This window comes from Doryrhamphus excisus, linkage group LG11 (genome assembly GCF_037039965.1).
Source record: "Doryrhamphus excisus strain RoL-2023G ecotype Guam linkage group LG11, RoL_Dexc_Guam_v1.1, whole genome shotgun sequence".
NCBI classification, from domain to species: Eukaryota; Metazoa; Chordata; class Actinopteri; order Syngnathiformes; family Syngnathidae; genus Doryrhamphus; species Doryrhamphus excisus.
Window position 1 is genome coordinate 17,256,263 of NC_136367.1, and position 21,958 is coordinate 17,278,220.

The 21,958-nt window shown below is 42.8% G+C and overlaps 1 protein-coding gene across 33 annotated transcripts in view; it reads right to left on the reverse strand.

Annotated features, from left to right (window-relative positions):
- Window positions 1–21,958, reverse strand: part of cacna1da (calcium channel, voltage-dependent, L type, alpha 1D subunit, a) — a 63,416-nt gene that overhangs the window by 11,503 nt on the left and 29,955 nt on the right. For 7 of the 33 annotated variants that reach the window (XM_078794885.1, XM_078794883.1, XM_078794880.1 and 4 more), the window contains 19 exons: window positions 17,720–17,779; window positions 17,583–17,642; window positions 16,349–16,455; window positions 15,501–15,588; window positions 15,326–15,433; window positions 15,206–15,258; window positions 14,974–15,120; window positions 13,978–14,179; window positions 13,748–13,906; window positions 13,456–13,566; window positions 10,907–10,990; window positions 4,993–5,025; window positions 3,178–3,306; window positions 3,044–3,109; window positions 2,895–2,986; window positions 2,334–2,493; window positions 2,106–2,233; window positions 1,938–2,034; window positions 612–894 (listed from right to left, as the gene is read on the reverse strand). In XM_078794885.1, the coding sequence (XP_078651011.1) occupies window positions 612–894; window positions 1,938–2,034; window positions 2,106–2,233; window positions 2,334–2,493; window positions 2,895–2,986; window positions 3,044–3,109; window positions 3,178–3,306; window positions 4,993–5,025; window positions 10,907–10,990; window positions 13,456–13,566; window positions 13,748–13,906; window positions 13,978–14,179; window positions 14,974–15,120; window positions 15,206–15,258; window positions 15,326–15,433; window positions 15,501–15,588; window positions 16,349–16,455; window positions 17,583–17,642; window positions 17,720–17,779 (2,167 nt within the window). The remainder of the gene's footprint in view (window positions 1–611; window positions 895–1,937; window positions 2,035–2,105; window positions 2,234–2,333; window positions 2,494–2,894; window positions 2,987–3,043; window positions 3,110–3,177; window positions 3,307–4,992; window positions 5,026–10,906; window positions 10,991–13,455; window positions 13,567–13,747; window positions 13,907–13,977; window positions 14,180–14,973; window positions 15,121–15,205; window positions 15,259–15,325; window positions 15,434–15,500; window positions 15,589–16,348; window positions 16,456–17,582; window positions 17,643–17,719; window positions 17,780–21,958) is intronic. The other 26 variants (XM_078794896.1, XM_078794890.1, XM_078794886.1 and 23 more) reach the window with 13 other exon arrangements.

Consider the following 21,958-nt stretch of genomic DNA (forward strand, 5'->3'; position numbering starts at 1 on the left):
AACATTTACTAAAAAGAAGAACGTTGAACTATTTGAAAAAAACATCACCAGCTAAAATGAGAAAAATAATCAAAGTTGATAATAGTATGCTTTTTCACCGAGAGATGCACTTCTTTAGTTTTAGCAAATATTTACATGTATAATATCTTCTAAAGTTGCATCCTCTCATGCTGCAGTACGTAGCCCTCGCTACGAGTATACGAGAGTATACGTTTGAGTATATTTGTGTGCCAAAGTGTGTGAGAATCATGAAACAGGAGTCTGAATCACTTCAACCAAGCAGGCTGGGGACACATCGGAGAAAAAGCAAGACAAAGAGAGGCAACGCGAGTTCCATGCCACCACCCTAAAACAGAACTGCTTCAGAATATTCTCAAGTCCTTCAGATGGTTTGGACACACACACACACACACACACACACAGACACACAGTTGAGAGGCAGAAGAATGTGAGGAGGAGAAGCAGTGAATTAAGAAGAGACCAAGACAAATGAGTCGACTGTCTCTGAGGTCCGTGGCCTCCACCAGCATCCAGGATGGGCTGAACAAGCATGGATAACAAAACACACTGCAGATAGCATGATACAAGAACAACAATGTCATTGCACTGACCGCCAGCAGGCGGCACCACTTGATCCAGCAGCTTCATACTGGTTCGCTTCCAGATTTTCTTGATGACGGCTCGAAGCTCCTCGTTGGCTTGTTCCAGATTACCTGCAGCACGAAGAAATGAGCAGATAAGACCACCGGTGACTTTTCCCTTGTGTTGTCTTCTTCTCGCCGGATTTTCACCTTCTGTTTTTATCTTCAAGGCCGTTCGCACCAACGCAAAGAGAGTAGCGTTAAACATGACGGTGCCGTCGCTGTTCAGAGGCATGTTCATAGCCACCAGCCTCTGAAAGTACACACAGGGGAAGAGAAAAGCACGCTCATCTGATGGACAAATGCACGTCATTCATCGACTGTAACAGGAAGTAGTAGAAGACACACGGGTAGAAGACATGAACCTCTCTGACCTCGTGCACGTTGTCAATCGTAACTCTGCCACCCTTCACCCATCTTCAAATCCAAACTCAAAACTCATCTGTTCAAACTAGCTTACTCTAACTTTGCTTCTTCCTGCTCCTTTTCAGACATGTGTAGTAATGAGGTGTTGTGTGTGCATGTATGTGTATATATATATATGTAGATATGTGTGTATGTATATATGTATATATATATATATAGATAGATATTGTAAGTGTATTGTATTGTAAGTGTATATGTGAGAAAGAATAATGTAACATGTCTGAAATAAATTAAGAAAGAAAGAAAGAACTGCTTCACACGCCCCCCCCTTATTTATTGTATGTTCTTATTCATTGTTTGTTCTCTTTTATCTTGTATTTTATATTCGTGTTTTTATATCTTCTGTACAGTGACCTTGGTTGTCCTGAAAGGCGCTTTGAAATAAAATGTATTATTATTATTATAACAGCCTTATATGGGCTCATGTTGTTATGCAAGTACATGGAGATTCATTGAGAATTCATTCATTCATTCATTCATTCATTTTCTACCGCTTTTTCTCACGAGGGTCGCGGGGGGTGCTGGAGCCTATCCCAGCTGTCTTTGAGCGAGAGGCGGGGTACAATCACAGGGCACACTCACATTCATACCTATGGACAATTTGGAGTCACCAATTAACCTAGCATGTTTTTGGAATGTGGGAGGAAACCGGAGTACCCGGAGAAAACCCACAAAAACCCACCAAACTCCACACAGAGATGGCCAAGGATGGAATTGAACCCTGGTCTCATAGCTGTGAGATCTGTGCGCTAACCACTAGACCGCCGTCATTGAGAATTCTTCATTATTAAATAAATGCTTTGTGGTTGTGTAGAGGTACTCGTAGGCTATGGGATCTTCAAGTATCCATGCAGAAGTAAGAAGAGAGACCTTGCACGCCACTCTGTGAGGGCACAGTTTTCCAAAGCCAAGAGGCGGCTGGATTCTCCGGAGAAGTGTCACCACATCAAGATGCTTAATTCTTCCCCTAATTGAGAAGGAAATGAGATTAATTCAATGAGAAGAACAGCTCCAAACAGACGTGAGTGGAAGTCATACTTAGCCTCTGGGTCGTATTCCGACCAAATTCTCTTGAATTCATCCAGATGGTGCGGACCAAGGATGGACCAATCCCTCGTCAGGTAGTCAAAGTTGTCCATGATGACGGCCACAAATAAATTGATAATCTGGAGGGGTACAAGAACTATAAATCAGAGGTGGGCAAACATCAAATACATCAAATAACTCCTGGTGGGGGGGGGCACCAATGCAAGCTGATGAACGTACCAGGAAGGCGCAGAGCATATAGAAGGTGATGAAGTAAACGATTGCAAATCCACTGCCACACGTCATCTCCTCGCCGGGGTTGTAGTCTGACTCGGGGTCACATAGTTTCCCCGGCATGCAAGCCAGCATGATCTCCTGCCACGCCTCCCCAGTAGCACACCTGGAAAAGCAGACCAGATACACAAGCACCAGACTTGAATGCCAGAACAACAGGCATTTGCATTATTGCATTTTTTTCCAATTATTTCCTAACAGCCACAATGATCTTTAACATGGGCTACCCCGACCCCCCCCCAAAGTACTGATCATATTTACAGCAACACACAGACCTGAGTATTATTTATGTCTCATATGTCTTATTTTCTCTTCTCTTTCGACTATATTGGGTAATAGGATTGCAAAGGTGACTATAGGGGTGTTATATCATGTGTACAATGCTCTAATCATGTTAAAAAGGTGTATTTCCAAGCTGGTAAACAGGTTTTCTATTCTCTCGCTAGGCAAACATTGCTACTTAGCACAGTTATGTGTGGAACCAATGAACCACTATGAAGGACAGACCTGAAGAGGAGGAGCACAGCCTGAGGGAAGGTCTGGAAGTTGTTGTTTCTGTTAATGTGCGTGCCATCCACCATTGCGATCTTCCCAAAGACCTGAAAAAGGGTCATTGGGTCACTGAGTCCACAGACGGAGAAGGTTCGAGTACCAACCTGCATCCCAATGACAGCATAGATGAAGAACAACATGGCGATCAGAAGCGCCACATACGGCAGAGCCTGGAAAAGAGAAAGAGATAGTCAGAATAACAGCAAATATAAAACAAGAAGCATTCCCGTAACGTCACCTGGAAGGATTTGATGAAGGTCCAAAGGAGAGTACGGATGCCCTCCCCTCTGCTGAGCAGCTTGACAAGCCGCATGACCCGGAAGAGACGGAAGAAGGTGATGGAGATGCGGGCGCTGTCCTCCGTGTTCTGGGAAGAAATATTCCCAGGTCAGAAGCAGGCCCTGCTACGGAATGAAACAAGTCCTAAACCGTGGTGGACTGGGATGAGGAGTTCTGAACTCAGAGGCAGAAACATATGGACTGGAGGAGCAGTTGAAGACGATGAATTTGGGAGATTTGCATGATTTAGAATAATTATTCCAAGAATTATTCGCCTACAAAAGCGAATCATGCCTTCGGAGAGACTGCAGCTCATATGTTTCTGCGGGTCCAGTTCCAAAGCACCGTCAGGAGCGTAGTCACTGACCTACAAGGAAAGGAAGCAAGGAGGCAGGCATGCTGGAGAAAAAACCTGGCCATACTTGAACAGGACACAAGCATGGCACCCTCACTCCAGAGTCACTGCATGCGGAGTCACAGTGGAACCAACCCCAAACGGGTCAGTCAGGAGGTTGGCAGGTCAGAGGAAGGCGACCTGACCGCAGGAAGAGGGAGAAGGGGTACGGGGGCGGTGGGAGCGGGGGGGGCTCATACCCCCATGAAGCAGTGTCAACACTACAAACGTGAGAAACCAGTCGACACCTGACTGGGAAAAACCTGGCGCCACGTTTGAGTGACACGCCTTATTGGAAAAATGGAAATATTGGGAAATACAGTACAGTCGTCCCTCACTACATCGTGGTTTTGTGGTTGACTACGCTCTAGTATTAATAAAAAAAAATCCTGAAGCAAATTCTATAGTCTAAATGAAGGATAAAAATGGCTAAATAAATCAAAAATACACATATAACAATATGAAGTGTAATACGCTATCTGTGACTTTAAGAAGCAGGAACTGGGAAGTGACGTGTCAGCTAGCTTGAGTCGACTGTTAGCTGAGTGCTAGCAGTGTAGAGAGTAGCCGACAGCAGCTCCATATGTCATCCTTAGCCATACTCTACACTGGCCACTAGGTTCCATTAATGGGAGGTACTCCGTCAATGCTAATTGCTAATTTAATCTCATTCACGTCTCATTCATTCATTCATTTTCTACCGCTTTTTTCCTCACGAGGGTCGCGGGGGGTGCTGGAGCCTATCCCAGCTGTCTTCGGGCGAGAGGCCGGGTACACCCTGGACTGGTCGCCAGCCAATCACAGGGCAGATATAGACAAACAACCATTCACACTCACATTCATACCTATGGACAATTTGGAGTCGCCAATTAACCTAGCATGTTTTTGGAATGTGGGAGGAAACCGGAGTACCCGGAGAAAACCCACGTATGCATGGGGAGAACATGCAAACTCCACACAGAGATGGCCGAGGGTGGAATTGAACCCTGGTCTCATAGCTGTGAGGTCTGCGCGCTAACCACTCGACCGCCGTGCCGCCTCATTCAGGTCTAAGATGGCTTATTTTCTATTATTATGTCTATTATACTTGGTAACACAAGGGTCAAGGTGACTATAGAAATGTTACTTCATTTCGAGGGAGCTAAAATAATGGCAAAAAGTCACGGCAGAATTAATACTGACCGCTACTTTGGTAAAATTCGGGTGTGGCACCAAATAAGCACCACAAACAAGGGACGACTGTGCATGACAAAATGAGGGGAAATCAAAATGGAAACAAACGGAAGCCTTATAATAGAAAACATGAAATAAATCACAGAACACAAAGATGATGGCATGGCCCTAAGAAGAAAAGGAAGTTGTGGGGGTGGAGCATCTTACCCCCTGTTCATCCACCTGAGGAGTCTCTGTTGGCTTTAAAATCAAACACCTGAATTAATGGTTTATTCAGCGCCTCCCGCTAGTAAGCTAACACTAAGGCATTGAAATATATACGTATGACAAGGACACAGGTCAGACTTATGATGATCGGACAGACGACATCGTCTAAGCACGATGGAAGACACAACAACACGCAATCACTTCCGACTGAGCAAGTGGGACACAACTTTATCACCCCGCTAGACTGGTTCACACGTGAAGGCACATTTTTAAGAAGACTTTGATTAAAAAGCTCCAATACAAGAGTCATGCATTTCTGAAAACAAAAAAGTCCCCGGTTATGCACGAGTGACTTTTTAATGATGTTCATGTGTCCCGAAAGCAGGGGTCTACTATTTTGGTTAATAGGCGTGTAAAGATGACTATAGGGCTGTTATTTCATGTCCAGAGGTCTCTAATGATGTTAAAAAGTGTATTTAGAAGGCACTAAACAGGTTTTCTATATCTTATTTTCTCTTATAATGTCCACTACATTGGTTAATAGGAGTGTAAAGATAACTATAGGGCTGTTATGTCATGTCGAGAGGTCTCTAATGATGTTAAAAAGTGTATTTAGAAGGCACGAAACAGGTTTTCTATGTCTTATTTTCTCTTATGCTGTCTACTATATTGGCATATGGACTGTAGGGATGTTATTTCATGTCAAGAGGTCTCTAACGATACAAAAAAGTGTATTTAGAAGGCACTTAACAGGTTTTCTATGTCTTATTTACCCTTATGATGTCGACTATATTGGCTAATAGGCGTGTAAATGTGACTGTAGGGCTGTTATTTCATGTCGAGAGGTCTCTAAACATGTTAAAAAGTGTATTTAGAAGGCACTAAACAGGTTGTCTATGTCTGGAACCAATCAACGGCCATAAACGAGGTATTAATAGTTGAAAGTCTCTGCAATATTGGTCCTCCAATGTAGCAAAATGAAGGAAATAAGTGAGTTCGACCAACGTGGTTAAATGAACACCTCACTGAACATACAATATGAATGAATATTGAATATTCTTGTTTCTAAAGTTGGCTATGGTATTGAATTTGATGATTCATGTGCAGGTGAAGTTACCCCAGGCTCACACGGAATCAGTCGCGGCTCCGTTGCGGCCCGCAGTAGAATTCTTCAAGATTAAAATCCCTTTTGTAGGCTTACACTCTGGTGAGCATGCTTTCTGCAGCCAAGTGACACTTAGTGGCAAGCCGGACTGGATCAGGACCGGAGCCGCAACCGATTCAGTGTGACCCCGGGGTTAATGACCTGCATGCAGACATAGAAGATTCAATTTCACACACCCACACATATGCATTGATGATGTCATTCATGCCATAAAGAGGAAGTGTTCAGCAGAGCACTCGTTCACACAGTCCAGGTGCAGAATAAAAAGATGATTAATCGTGGTTAGATTGGATTCAAGTCCCTCCAGACAGACGTGGCTTCAACAACTGAAATCTCATGTGACGTCGTTTAGCTTGAGGAGGTTCTTTAGCTAATCCTGGCCCCGGCATCCATGGAGCATGCGTCAAGCATCATGTCGCAAGACGTCGCGGATGAAAAGGAGCTGACAGCAGTGCAGCAAAATCATGCAGCATGTCTGCCGTGGAGAGGAGCAGGAGGGGGCACGCTGAGAGGTGGCTGGACAGGAATGAAGAAGGTAAGGAGATCTTGGGGGTCGAGTGGAGGAGGAGGAGGAACTGGGGTGAACTTGCAGGGGAAAAAGGAGAGGGGCAGGGAGGAGTGATGGGCTGCTGAGGTATTCATGCACCTGACTGGGGTCTACACACCTGCGCTACGCATGAGTTCCACTGTGAGCTTTAAGAGCTCACTACAGGAAGACAGGACAAAACACAGAGACAATCACAAGATCAACAAAGAACCTCAAACTCAGCTCTTTTTGGGGTCAAATCACCACCGCTCTTACCTGTGGGGGGACCACAAACTGTCGCTTGAGTGTTTCTTTATGGCAAGAAGCTACATTAAAGTGTACCTATTATGCTCATTTTTCAAGTTGTGGATTCCCTTGGAGCAGCTACACACGATTACCAGCACACACAGCTTTCTAGTTCTTCAAGAATCTGCACCTATTCAGCTGTATTTCATTGTGTATTTCATTTCATGGTTCCCACGAAAACTGTCTGTTTTAATGTATTCCACCCACGGCTCGCCTCCAGGCACGCCCACTCCGCTGTGGTTGGTCACACTAGCAAGTACTTGAAAGGAGTTCCGGTTTGTGCAGCTAGCTAACGGAGTTAGCTATAGGTGTTTATAATGAAAAACGGCGATTTATCTTTCCAAAACGTTAGCGGTTTTCTACATCATCGGTAACCGGATGTGCTCGCTAATTTTGGTGGGAAACGGCTATTAGCAACTCCCTGTATGCAAGCACTCTTGCTCCATGACTTACACATAATAAAGATTCTAACTACATCCCCTTTAAGCTGAAGTCACAACCCTCCCTACGGGCTCCTACAGCCGGTTACGGGAAACTTATAACTTACATGCGTCGGGTGCATGAATGAAGCGAGGGCCGTACGTCCGAGCAGCCTCAGATTTGGTGCATGGTACGCACGTTCAATTTACAGGCTGAGATTACATACATCCGCACAAGGAAATGCTAACGAAGACAACATGGATTATCACAGTGAGGAATAGGCTCTTGCACCGGATCCCATGACCTTGTCTACTTATGGATACCTGAACTATGCCCTGCGTTTAACTTCCTGAATTAGCGTATCCTTATGTTTTGCGAGCAGCTCTTGAGCAATCTGTCTGGAGGTCGAATGAGAAGGCGAGAGAGCGTGAAGACAAACAGCACAGCAAGGCTCGCTGGAGAAACACAACTGACCGGGGGGACATGGAGCGGGTGGCCGAGGGCCATCTGGGAGAGGCGGACATGGAAAAGATGTTAGCTAATGGTGTTTACTGACGCTTCCAAGCATGCATTTATAGAAGGTCATGGTGAGAATGCGTGAAGACAAGCAAGTAGGAAAAATGTGGGCCCAAGGAATTCTCAACAATTGAGGTCAAATGATATAATAACATCAAATATTGATGGGAATCACAGTGTCTGATATCAGGATTTTACTCATTATTTACTTATTTATCGTGAAATTTTTCTGTCAATATTTACGCCTAGATTTATTCCTTCACTATTTCATAAGCTTTTTTAAAACTTCATTTCAAAATATTTTTTTTATCCTTTATCCCTATTTTGGAAAACAGTATATGTTAAGATTCACCCTCCTGAAATACTTCCAAGGGTCCACTGGGCACGTTTTCAAACCGACTGCACACTGAAATACCCGACACACACAAAGCACGATAACCTCATGCAATGCAAAGCACAGAAGAAAGTAGTGGATGAAAATTCCCTCACAAGAACGTTATACATGTTCTTGTGACATGAACAGCACTCAGCACACCAACAAGAGCCGAAAGACACCACTGTATACATGCATGGCAATACATCACTCCATGAAGATGGAACATGACATGGAACGCTATTAGTCTCCAGAAAACAGCAACGCCGCTCGGATGGCATCTAACGCCGACACACCTGAACATCATTTCTTTCCAATATCTACTCAGGAATATTAGGGCAACACTGAAAAGAACAAAACTACTAGAATAAGGTTGGAATATCCGTGGGAACTAAAGTCGTAACATTGCAGGTTTTATATTATATTATTCATGTTGTAATATTACAGGGAATAAATCACTGAGGTGTGGGTGCGCCGCGCCGGACAGCGCCGTTAACAAAAGTTGCAAAGAAAGTATATCTATTCCGTTATACACTGTAGCTCCATCCATCTATTCTATGCCGCTTATCCTCACTAGAGTCGCGGGTATGCTGGAGCCTATCCCAGCTGTCTTTGGGTGTGAGGCGGGGTACTATCTTGGGTAATTGGCGTGTAAGGGTGACTATAGGGGTGTTATTTCATGTCTAGAGGGCTCTAATCCTGTTAAGGTGTATTTTGAAATTGGTAAACAGATTTTGTCTGTCTTATTTTCTGTCATTATGTCTACTATATTGGGTAGTAGGAGAGTAAATGTGACTATAGGGTTGCTATTTCCTGTCTAAAGGGCTCTAATCCTGTTAAAGTGTGTTTAGAAAGTGGTACACAGGTTTTGTCTGTCCTATTTTCTCTCATTATGTCTACTATATTGGGTAGTCGGAAAGTAAAGGTGACTATAGGGTTGTTATTTTCTGTCTAGACGGCTCTAATCCTGTTAAGGTGTATTTAGAAAGTGGTAAACAGGTTTTGTCTGTCTTATTTTCTCTCATTATGTCTACTATATTGGGTAGTAGGAGAGTAAAGGTTACTATAGGGGTGCTATTTCCTGTCTAAAGGGCTCTAATCCTGTTATAGTGTATTTAGAAAGTGGTAAACAGGTTTTCTATGCTCTAATAGGAAAATGTTCCGTTTCTAAATAGGAAATCCTGATTTGCAAAACTGAATTGATCGTGGAGTCTGGAGCCAATGAGGGATGAATGTGTAGGTGAGGGGCGTGGCTTACGCAGGCCAGCCTTCAAAAGGTGGACACGGTGAAGAGAGGGGAACTAAAGTCGTAACATTGCAGGATTTATATTATATGATTCATGTTGTAATATTACAGGGAATAAATCACCGAGGTGTGGGTGCGCCGCGCCGGACTGCGCCGTTAACAAAAATTGCAAAGTGCGCTGGCCACACCCCGTTGGCGCGGTACAGGGCAGGTACGCCACATCTAGGCCTGGTCTGTAAAAATAGAGCCCATACTCTATACTACTATAACCATTAGAAAAAACAAACTGAATTCCAGATTACAACTTTTTTCTGTGTAAAGTGTAATTTTTTGTTTCAATGGTGCCCTAATACTCAAATGTATTATAACCTGTCCTTGTTTATGAAACACAACATATTCTTTTGATAATTATAGAGAATATACTACATTTGAGATGGGCCACTAACAACTAGCCAAGTTCGTAACGCATTTACAGTAGTTGCCATTATGAAGGGGTAACCTCCACGATAAAGTTGTTGTGAACAACAAAAGGGAACACACAAAAACAACTTTCTTGGTAATACTTGCCTCTACAAGTTTCTATGGAAACACAATGAACAAGAGTAAAAATAATTAATTGAGAAAACATCCCCCTGGAAGCAAACACAGGCCTTGGCTTACATCATCACACCACATTTTGTTATTTAGGGCAGCACATTCCACTGAAGCAGACGTGGCAAACAGCAACAAGGCACATGTCAATCACTTTAGAAAAAAAGTCAAAGTGAAGCTTTACATATGATGCTTTTTTTGGTGTTTCATTCAAGTCAATCAAAAGGACACTTTTACAAAAAAAAAACAAGCTTCCATGCTCACATTCACACCTTTAACCTAGCATGCATGTTTCTCTGGAGTACCACAGGGTTCAATGCTAAGTCCCCTCTTGTTTGTATTATACATCCATTATTCACTCACAGGACACATGTTAAGTCTCCAATTAGCCTAACATGCATGTTTTTGAGGAGTGTCACAGGGCTCAGTCCCATGCCCCATGTTGTTCGCCTTATACGTCCATTAATCACTCACAGGATACAAGTCTCCAATTAGCCTAACATGCATGTTTCTCTGGAGTTTCACAATTCTATAATTAGCCTAACATGCATGTTTTTGAGGAGTGTCACAGAGTTTGATCCCATGCCCCATGTTGTTCGCCTTATACGTCCATTAATCACTCACAGGACACATGTAGACAAACACGCACACCTATGGACAACTGAAGTCTCCAATTAGCCTAGCATGCATGTTTTTGGGAAGTGGGACTCAAACAAACGATCCCGTAAAGCTTCAGTTTGACTGAGAAGTCAAGAGTAAAGTCGTACTTACGTTCACTTCAGTGATAGCAATGTCGACGACGCTACCGACGACAATTAAGGCATCAAAAGTGTTCCAAGCATCAGCAAAATAGTGCTGAAGTCAGCGCACGAGGTGAAGATACGGACGGAAGGGAGAAACAATGGCAAACGTGACATGAAAGAATGAGTTGAGGACAAAAAGAGAGAGAGAAAAAGGAGAAGCTTTAGAAGGAATCTCATTAGAAGGCAAAGATGGAAGACACTCGCGAGACAGGAAGAGGGTAGAAGATCCAGTTTGGAATACGACTTTACTTACATCAATCTCACTGAGAACAATGTCTACTATGCTGCCAATCACAACCAGGGCGTCAAACACATTCCATGCGTCTCCGAAATAGCCCTGAGTGAAGTTGAGCGAGCGGTAGGCGAGTTGGATTGTAAGAGCAGCACAAAGATAAAGTCTTCATGTCATGTACTATGTAGTATGTGCATACTGTACTCTAACTTCCTAAGGTACACCCTACTGTATGTTAACTCCGAGGAGTCCAGGGTAGCCCTTAGGGCTCGATATTGTACATTACTTCTTATTGCTTCATGCAAATATGAAATACATTATTCCAAAAAAAAGTCATGTAGAAAAAACAAGTAAACGTATTTCCCCCTTGCAACCAAACGGCCGCTAATGCTTTGATTAAATGATGATTAGCTTTGCACACAAATAAGAAAACAGCATCACATTTCATTGATTGGCGTCTTTCATTGTCCTGCACCCAAGCCAAGCGTAAGCGAATGCATAAATATGGGTAATATTTTCCATGATGTACATAGTTGGATGTACTTATATTTGTCACATTGTACGCAGTATAACGTTGTGACGTCTGCACAAGAGCATCTCCGCCAACATAGACTAAGGATACGAGGTCGTGGCGTGGACTCCTGAGAGTTAACATACCCCAGAAGTCTGAATAGCTAATATTACAATTGCTAATATTACATAACATTGCATGCAAAGCCTATTTTGGGAAAATGTCTGCACTGCACCCCACGCGCTCTTACTAGCATCCTGTCCTTCTTGGCAACAAAGAGCTGATGAGCAGTTGAGGGCAAAGCAAAAAAACAAATATTACTTAAACGTTTTAACGTACAGAAAACAGGGGTGTCCTTTTTCCACCCAGGGTGACATAAAGCAGCATGTTGGGTCCCGATCCACCAGTTGAAAACCAGTGTTGTAGATGACAAAGCAAATAGTTGTAACTGTTTTCATCTTCCGTTTTGTCTTTGCAAAAGTGCAGGAGAGGCACAAATGGCACCCGGGTCGGACTTTGGACACCCCTGAGTACCATGTACAGTATATCCTGCAGTTGTTCTTGAGTGGAACCCGCTTATGCCACCCAGCCGTGGATGCCACAACTTAAAAAGTCCACTTGGACATACGCTTCCTCCACATAACATGTGACAACATGTGTCTTTTCTAGACAGTATTTCTTTATTTCCACAAAGTATTTGGTCATTTCTAGACTATATGTGTTTATTTATATGCAGCATTAGTTTATTTCCATGCAGTAGTTGTTTATTTCCATGCAATATTAGTTTACTTCTATGCAGTTTAGTTTATTTCCATGCAGTAGTTTATTTACATCCAGTATTAGTTTATTTCCATGCAATAGTTGTTTATTTCCATGCAGTAGTTGTTTACTTCTATGCAGCATTAGTTTATTTTTTAGCAGTATTAGTTTATTTCCATGCAGTAGTTGTTTATTTCTATGAAGTATTAGTTTACGTCTATGCAGCATTAGTTTATTTCCTAGCAGTATTAGTTTATTTCCATGCAGTACTTGTTTATTTCCAAGCAGTATTACTTTACTTCTATGCAGTATTAGTTTACTTCTATGCAGCATTAGTTTATTTCCATGCAGTATGAGTTTACTTCTATGCAGTATTAGTTTATTTCTATGCAGCATTAGTTTAATTCTATGCAGTAGTTGTTTATTTCCATGCAGTATTAGTTTACTTCTATGCAGTATTAGTTTATATATATGCAGTATTAGTTTATTTCTATGCAGCATTAGTTTATTTCCTAGCAGTATTAGTTTATTTCCATGCAGTAGTTGTTTATTTCCATGCAGTAGTTGTTTATTTGTATCCAGTATTAGTTTATTTCCATGCAGTAGTTGTTTATTTCCATGCAGTATTAGTTTATTTCCATGCAGTATTAGTTTATTTCCATGCAGTATTTGTTTAGATAGTGCATGTTTGATGGTGACTGCAGTCGACAGAACCACATGAGCGTAGGAGTTGTGTTATAAGATGAAATGTCAGCGGAGTGACGCTAAAGTCGAGTGACAAAGAGCTGAGTGTACCTTCCAGCGAGACGCACACGACACTTGACTGTCGTCAACTCTTCTTCTCTCTTGGTGTGACTCTAACTAGCAGGCCAACACCAGCGCCCCCTATAGTCCAAGCACTGAATAACGAATGAGAAGCATACATCCTCTACGTCTGTGGTCAGCGTTCCACGTAACGGTGGAGATAAGCGGGTTCCACGCTATCGGTCAGTGAATGCGTGATGAGCTGACTCACCCTGGGTTTAAAAGCAATGAGCTTGAGAACCATTTCCACAGTGAAAACAGCCGTGAAGACCATGTTGAGGATGTCCATGACGTAGTTAAAGAGCGCCGACTGGCCGTAGTGCTGGTTTGGTCAGTGAAGTGAGGAGAAAAAATGATTATTATTTCATAGAAATGCATTTGGCACATGCGCTAATCACTCTCGGCACTACAGCATCTCTTACATTATATGCAAATCATATGCTAATTAAGCAATGATACATTTTGGGTTATCCATAATACGGCCTTCAAGTTACGTGCCTTACCTGCACCGCCAGGCAGAGCGTGTTGAGCATGATGAGCACAAACATGATGTACTCAAACCCAGTGGAGTTCACCACATACCAGAACTTGTACTGGTACGGGTTCTTGGGGATGTACCTCCTCAGAGGACGAGCCTTCAGGGCGTACTCCACACATTGACGCTGCACACAAATACTTTCATTCCTTCCGATCCAACGCTTCCTGACTTTTCTCCTGCGTGGCTTCTACTCACCTGGTTCTTGTCAAGTTCACAGTTTTTGTACTCTTTCTCTCCTTGCTCTTGAAACGTGACGATGACAAAACCGACAAAGATGTTCATCATGAAGAAGGCGATGATGATGATGTAGATGATGAAGAAGATGGAGATCTCCACGCGGTAGTTGTAAATGGGCCCCAGGTTCTCCCTGTTGGAGTCGATGGCCTTGTAAAGCAACCTGTGAACACATCAAATCAACACTTAACAATCCTGGGATGGTAAATTTAGTAAAGCTGAGTAAAGGGGTGAGTATAGGGGTGCTATTTCCTGTCTAGAGGGCTCTAATCGTGTTAAAGTGTATTTAGAAAGTGGTAAACAAGTTTTGTCTGTCTTATTTTCTATCATTATGGCTACTATATTGGGTAGTAGGAAAGTAAAGGTGACTATAGGGGTGCTGTTTCCTGTCTAGAGGGCTCTAATCATGTTAAAGTGTATTTAGAAAGTGATAAACAGGTTTTGTCTGTCTTATTTGCTCTCATTATGTCTACTATATTGGGTTGTAGGAGAGTAAAGTTGAATATAGGGGTGTTATTTCATGTCTACAGGGCTCTAATCATGTTACAGTGTATTTAGAAAGTATTAAACAGGTTTTGTCAGGCTTATTTTCTCTGATTATGTCTAGTATATTGGGTAATAGGAGAGTAAAGGTGAATATAGGGGTGCTATTTCCTGTCTAGAGGTCTCTAACCATGTTAAAGTGTATTTCGAAAGTGGTAAACAGATTTTGTCTGTCTTATTTGCTCTCATTATGTCTACTATATTGGGTAGTAGGAGAGTAAAGGTGACTATAGGGGTGCTATTTGCTGTCTAGAGGGCTCTAATGATGATAGAAAGTGGTAAACAGGTTTTCCATGTTCTAATAGGAAAATGTTCAGTTTCTAAATAGGAAATCCTGATTTGCAGAACTGAATTGATCGCGGTCAGGTCTGGAGCCAATGAGGGATGAGCGTGTAGGCGAGGGGCGTGTCTTACGCAGGCCAGCCTTCAAAGGTGGACACGGTGAAGAGAGCCATCATGGCCATGAGCACATTGTCAAAGTTGAAGTCGCTGTTGTGCCACACTCGTTTGTGGATGGCAGGCTGGTTGACATCGCCATCCTTGTAGAGGATGTAGGTGCCTCTGAAATGCAAACAAGTCACAGGAAGTTCACGTTTCAAGCAGGGTGACAAACGGGCCGTGGCGGTACAAGAGGATGAAGACCAACTTGCACTCCTCCGGGCTGGACTTGGCTTCATCAGTGCAGCGGTAGAACTTTCCCTGTGCAGAAAAACAACATGTTAGCATCGTTGGACGCTGAGGATTTGTGTATTTCGACATTTCTGACCTTGAAAAGCTGCACCCCGATGCAAGCAAACATGAACTGGAGCAAAGTGGTGACGATCATGATGTTGCCGATGGTTCTGATGGCCACAAAGACACACTGCACCACGTGCTGTTGGACAAGGACGTACGTGGATTTAGATCTACACACTTTCATGTAGACCAACAAGCAGCCACACCTTCAGGCCCTTGGCTCGGTTGATGGCTCTCAAGGGTCTCAGGACACGGAGGACCCTGAGAATCTTCACCACTGAGATGGCAGATGACCTGGCAGATAACAATACTGTCATTAGATTGGCTTGGTAGAGCTGGTAGAGTCCAGAAATAGATAAGTCAGGCATTCATTGATGCATTTCAGGTGTTTATTAGGGGTAAGGAGTTTAGCTGGAAATGATACGTATACAGTAAAAGTCAAACTATGCATAACAAACAGATATCTACCTGTGGTGCGGTGCTTATTTATTGAGTCGCCTGCAGAGAGTACCAGGCGTGTATTTGGGGTAAGTCATCATTCATTCATTCATTTTCTACCGCTTTCTCCTCACAAGGGTTGCGGGGGGTGCTGGAGCCTATCCCAGCTCTCTTCGAGTGAGAGGCGGGGTACACCCTGGACTGGTGGCCAGCCAATCACAGGGCACATATAGACAAACAACCATTCACACTCACATTCATACCTATGGACAATTTGGAGTCGCTAATTAACCTAGCATGTTTTTGGAATGTGGGAGGAAACCGGAGTACCCGGAGAAAACCCACGCATGCACGGGGAGAACATGCAAACTCCACACAGAGATGGGTTCCCGAGGGTGCAGGGAATTGAACCCTGATCTCCCAGCTGTGAGGTCTGCGTGCTAACCACTCGACCGCCGTGCAGCATCAATTCTCAGTTTTTCATGTGTGGTAGCTACACATCACTTTATAGTGAGGGGACAGCTCTGGATTTAGTCACTAGTTGTCATTAATTTGCTGGCAAATATAAGAATTACAGTATGTTGGTGGGTGCAGAGAAAGATTCATTCATACTCACTGTATGCCAAAGGAGACTAAAGACACCCCCACGACTAACAAGTCCAGGAGGTTGAAGTAATTCCTGCAGAAAGCTCCTTTATGGAGAAAAGCTCCGTATGTTGTCATCTGAGGGCAAGGCAGGAGATATTAGAGGACCAAATGACAAACTAAAGCACACAACTACAATGACTCACACACACACACCACACACGCGCACACACGCAAGCACACAGCACACATTCCTTTTAAAGCACACCACACACACCCGCACACACACACATTAAATGGCAACAACATAGATGAAGTCCCCCCCCCCAATTTAGCAACACACACATAATTGCACACTCTTGTATTTCACTCTGATTGAGGGTGGCGAGTTGATAGCGGAGAAAAAAAGAGGGGGCTAAAATGTTGCGTCGCCACCCCCCACGGCCCTTCCTGACATGAATGTAGTAGTAAGTCATTGCTTTCTCAATCCCCGATGGCAAGAAAACATGCATTTTGTTGCCATGTCAGCAACGTGGTCCCTGCGGGGGGGAGATTGGAAAGTGAAAATGAAACTTACTGTCACATTCATGCCGACCGTTCTCTTAAAGCCCATTCTAGCATGTTCTTTAACAGCCGCGCGCCCCCAAATGCGGCCAACGTAATGCTGTCTTCAAATCATGAAAGTGAAGTCAAGAGTTCATGTAAAGGGTGGAGCACCCCCCCAGTGACACGCCAAGCGCTAACTGGGAACGCCGGGGAATCGGAAGAGTCAAACAGCCATTGATTTGGTTTCTTTGGGGGTCCAGATAAATGGGAGGGCGAGTCCACCTTTCAATGCGCTCATGAACCGTGCTCGGCTGGAACATGGCGGAGTGCGCCCCCTCTTTTATGGGTCTGAAAAGCAGTCCGTAAAGAGGCGTGGGATATTCAGCTTTGACTGGAGTTGACTTCCTGTTTGACTCAACCTCAGCCAATGCTTTTGGCATACTGGAGTAAAACATCTGCATCCATTCCTGCATCTTTTTCAGCCATGATGTGACACCCATGGGAGGGGCATGTAATGTCTGATGCCTTGTTTCCTTCCCCCAACTTAGCGTGTGCCAACCCACAACTCCAATAGATTTGGTTACTTGCTTTAAAAGAGGTGCCATGAAGCAAATAAAGTCAATAAGAGAAAGGAAACAAACAAGCCAGGTTGTACTGAGTGGCGGGTGACACACAAGGAGAGAATGCAGCAAGGCTGTGCTCGTCATTTCATGGGTTACCTTCAATACGATCTCAAATGTAAACATACTAGTGAAGACATAATCTGCATAGCCTAGGACCTGGAAGGCAACCACACGTTTGCAGGGTTATAGGGGGGTGGGAAGTACAGCACGGACAGGGGACACAGGACATTTACCTTCAAAACGATCTCAACAGTAAAGATAGCCGTGAAAGCATAGTCAAAGTAACCAAGTATCTGCAAAAAGCAACGTAGATGTTTAACAAGACAGGTCATTGTGCAGATTCATACAGCATTACAAAACAAGATGAGTGGCTTGGCTTTGGCGGCAAATTTGGGCGAATTTGGGTCTCAATGGAGGAGCAGACGGCAACGTTAACTGCAGTGCTTCAAGCCGCTGGAGTGGAACCTCTGAAGTCCAACGCAAAACTTTGTGACGTTAACGACCTCTCGCAACTTCCTCTCTGCGCTCTTATAAACACATATTGTGCTCGGCCATGAAGAGAAAAACACCCATTGCACTTGAACACACCAAACTATTACGCTATGACGCCCAGGGCTTGGGCTTCCTATCGCATACAGCAAAGTGTATTCCAGGAAATTTCATCCTGGAAATGATGGTGGTGGATGATGGTGCTGATCCCTGAAGATTCCCCGCCATTGGAAGCATGCTTAGTTTGTATTAGTTAATAGTAGCTCCAATATGTAGCTTTACCTTTGGCTAGTGGCCTGATGCATTGGGAGCCGGCGTGTGCTCAAGCTAGTCGCTAGCCTGCTAGTAGCGAGGTGTCATTACAACCGTAACATAGTTCTTGGGCGTAACAATGTTCATAAGAATAATAAGAACAATGTGCTTCATATGCAGATCACATGATGGAAAATAGAGCCTTGTTGGCTTTTTGGAGGAGGAATAGGTGTGTCCCATGACATGTATTCTTAGCTGACTCTTTTTCCCTGTTTTTATATCTTGAGAAGGCCCAGGAGAGAGACGTGTGTTCATGTCTCACATAAGGATTGTAGATGATGGGCCATCATTCCTAAAAGCTATGCTTTTCCTTCAAAAGTACTGAAGTACTATTTCATCATTTCCTGCAGTGGTAGATGCGCATCCATGTTGTTTCCTGGGCTGCGTATAAATAATGCAAAAGGTAATGTGTCGACATCTGCGTTATAATGAGCAACCAAGTTAGCTGTGATTAGTTCTTCAGGCTTGTGATTGGACAAAATCCACTGTTGTGGATAGAACTTTTTTTCCACCTAAATGGGGGAAATGTATATAAATGTATTTACATATCCGTGTTCGTGTGGACATGGCCTTATTCCAAAAGAAGGACCAATCCTTCCTTCTGGTGTCCCAATATTTGTGTCCTGCGCCGTCATATTCTTCACTATTCGTTATAAAAGCGATCTGTAATCTTTAGTTTTACATTCAATGTGATGACAGCTAATACGCTTAAGTATGATTTATGATACTGACCGGGGATTTCTATGAATAAAAACTAATTGTGTTGGACTTCAGAGGTTTCACGATGCCTATGTGCTGTCAAAATACACTGTATGGACAAAAATATTGAAACACTAAAAAAAAACTGTGTACATTGTGTCTCTCATAAACAATGTAAAGTGTCATTTAAAGAGACAGTGTCATATAGTACTGTGTATACTGTCCCCGGGTCACTATTGTATCTCTCATAAACAATGTAAAGTGTCATTTAAAGAGACAGTGTCATATACTGTGTATACTGTCCTCGGGTCACTATTGTATCTCCCATAAACAATGTAAAGTGTCATTTAAAGAGACAGTGTCATATACTGTGTATACTGTCCTCGGGTCACTATTGTATCTCCCATAAACAATGTAGTGTAATTTAAAGAGACAGTGTCATGTACTGTATATAGTGTACATGTGTCATTATTGCATCTTCCATAAACAATGTAAAGTGTCATTTAAAGAGACAGTGTCATGTACTGTATATACTGTACATGGGTCATTATTGTATCTTCCATATACAATGTAGTGTAATTTAAAGAGACAGTGTCATGGGTCATTTTTGTATCTCCCATAAACAATGTGAAGTTCATTTAAAGAGACAGTATCATGTACTGTATATACTGTACATGAGCAATTATTGTATCTCTCATAAACAATGTAAAGGGTCATGTAAAGAGACAGTGTCATGAACTGTATATACTGTACATGGGTCATTATTGTATCACACCTAAACAATGTAATGTGTCATTTAAAGAGACTTACATTGACTTCCTGTCGGTTGTGCCAATACTTTTGTCCATGCAGTGTCATCATCAATGTATATGCCATAGAACACAAAGACCTTTGACCTCTTACCTACGCTTACCTTCAAAAAGTCATGTGATTCTTTGAGTGTAGTCAAGCATCACAGTGAATGTGAAGAAGATAGGGGTGTAACGGTACATGTATATGCATTTGCATTCTTTTGGTACGGAAAAGGATCACCGAGGGACATAGGATGAAATATGTTAAAGACGAGTGGAAAGGACGACAGCAATGCGCCAACATGGTTTGGTAGAGATGAAGGACAGGAAGTATTAATGATAAAATAGTCACTCATACGGAATGAAAATTCTTGGTTATTCCAAGCGTAATGGAAAGATTCTGACTTTGGGAGTGCATTCCAAACATTATATCGCCAACAATATTCCCACGGCATTCTAGTTGTATATCCCTACAGCGTTGCAAGCACTGTCTAAATATTCCCACTGCATTGTAGCAGTATTCCTAATATTCCTACAGCATTCCAACTGCCTTCCGGTCAAACAAGTAACAATGATTGGAGACGGGTTAGAAATGTAATCTCCGTATTTGAACGCCATCTTTACAAATTGCTTCATGTGACAGCATCGTTGCACTATGATTTCTTTGTTTTGATGTTTTATACAGTGTTTATTATTTGTCAGAGAATTCCCTGCAAGTTTTTTGAGGAATTTGACTGGAAAAATCATTAAGCGAAGCAGTTCTACGCTTTGCATTTTGGTCCCCAAAACAAAAGCAAAGCGTGGAGTACCGTTACACCCCTCGTCACAACATATCTTCAGTGTGGGAGCATTTCACAGTGTGATCATTTCCTGGCATGATCATTTCACTTCGGCTTGGCTTCTTTTGGAATCACTTCTATTTCCTCTTTGACATGTGGCGCTTCTTCAAATGACTCTATAGTGCTGTATACAAGCTTTCACTACATGCACGTACCACATCTATTACATTATTATGCCTGGGGTGTCCATTTGTATCTAGCTATCTATCTGTCTGTCTATCTATAGTAGACAGTAGATCCCCGCTTTTCACAGAAATCAGCAAGTAACTGAGTGTAACTGCCTCTCAGTCAGTGTATTCTGTCAGTTTTAAGTTCCTCTCTATTTTCATTTTTGGTTCCTACCGAGGTGTATGCAAGTTAACGAGGCGGAACAAATTTTCTGTAGAATCTTTGTTTCCACATGTACATGTTTAATCATTACACCAATAGAAATAAGATGAGTAGCTGCGACACTATTTAGAGCTCAAAGGCGAATAAGTGCTGAAGGATTGAAGATCACCTCTAATTCCCTCTTAAGGCACGTGTGCAGCCATTAAGGTACAGTATATGTGTTTTGTATTGTTTTCTTTCCAGTCTCTTAGTGTCTTAGTTTAGTTATTAGCCTTATTAGTCTTATTAGTTATTGTATGTTTGTATTGTATGACCTGTAATTTATTGTATTTTGTATCTTTTGTACCCTTTTAGTTCTCACGTTGGTTTTGTAATAAATCCATCAGTAAAAGACAAGAACTAGTAGCTGTCTGATCGTTGCACATCCGAGGGAGTTCCACTGAAACTAGCATAAAAAAACCCTCCTGCTAGCTTGAAGTTGAGTCTTTTCAAATACTTTGCAGGTTAAAGAATGATTTGGCTAATTTATCTCTAAAAGAACTACACTCCTCGTAATGCTTAAAGTGCTCCTCTCAGGATGTTTGGAAGTTTGTTTTGATCTATGGTGCGTTGAAGGACGGTTGTGACGCATTCATTCATTCATTTTCTACCGCTTATCTTCACGAGGGTCGCAGGGGGGTGCTGGAGCCTACCCCTGCTGTCTTCATAAAGGCATAACCATGTAAAATGGTGGCCTTCTTAAAAGTATGCTGAACAGGTGTTCCGGAGCGGGAGTCGGTGACTGGTGAATGTGCGGGGATCCACTGTACAAATTCAGGAATTCAGGAAGTTTGAGCGCTTAAACGGCTGGAGTTACTCCACAGCAGGGGTTTTCCAAGTGCAGAGGTGCAGTGGCTTCAGAAAAATAAAGAAAAAATAACATAGTTCCCATGCTGGGAGAGCAAACAGAGTCTGGAGTGAGGAGAAAATTCCACCAAATTTGCTTGTGGGCGAGGAGAGGATACGCTGACTG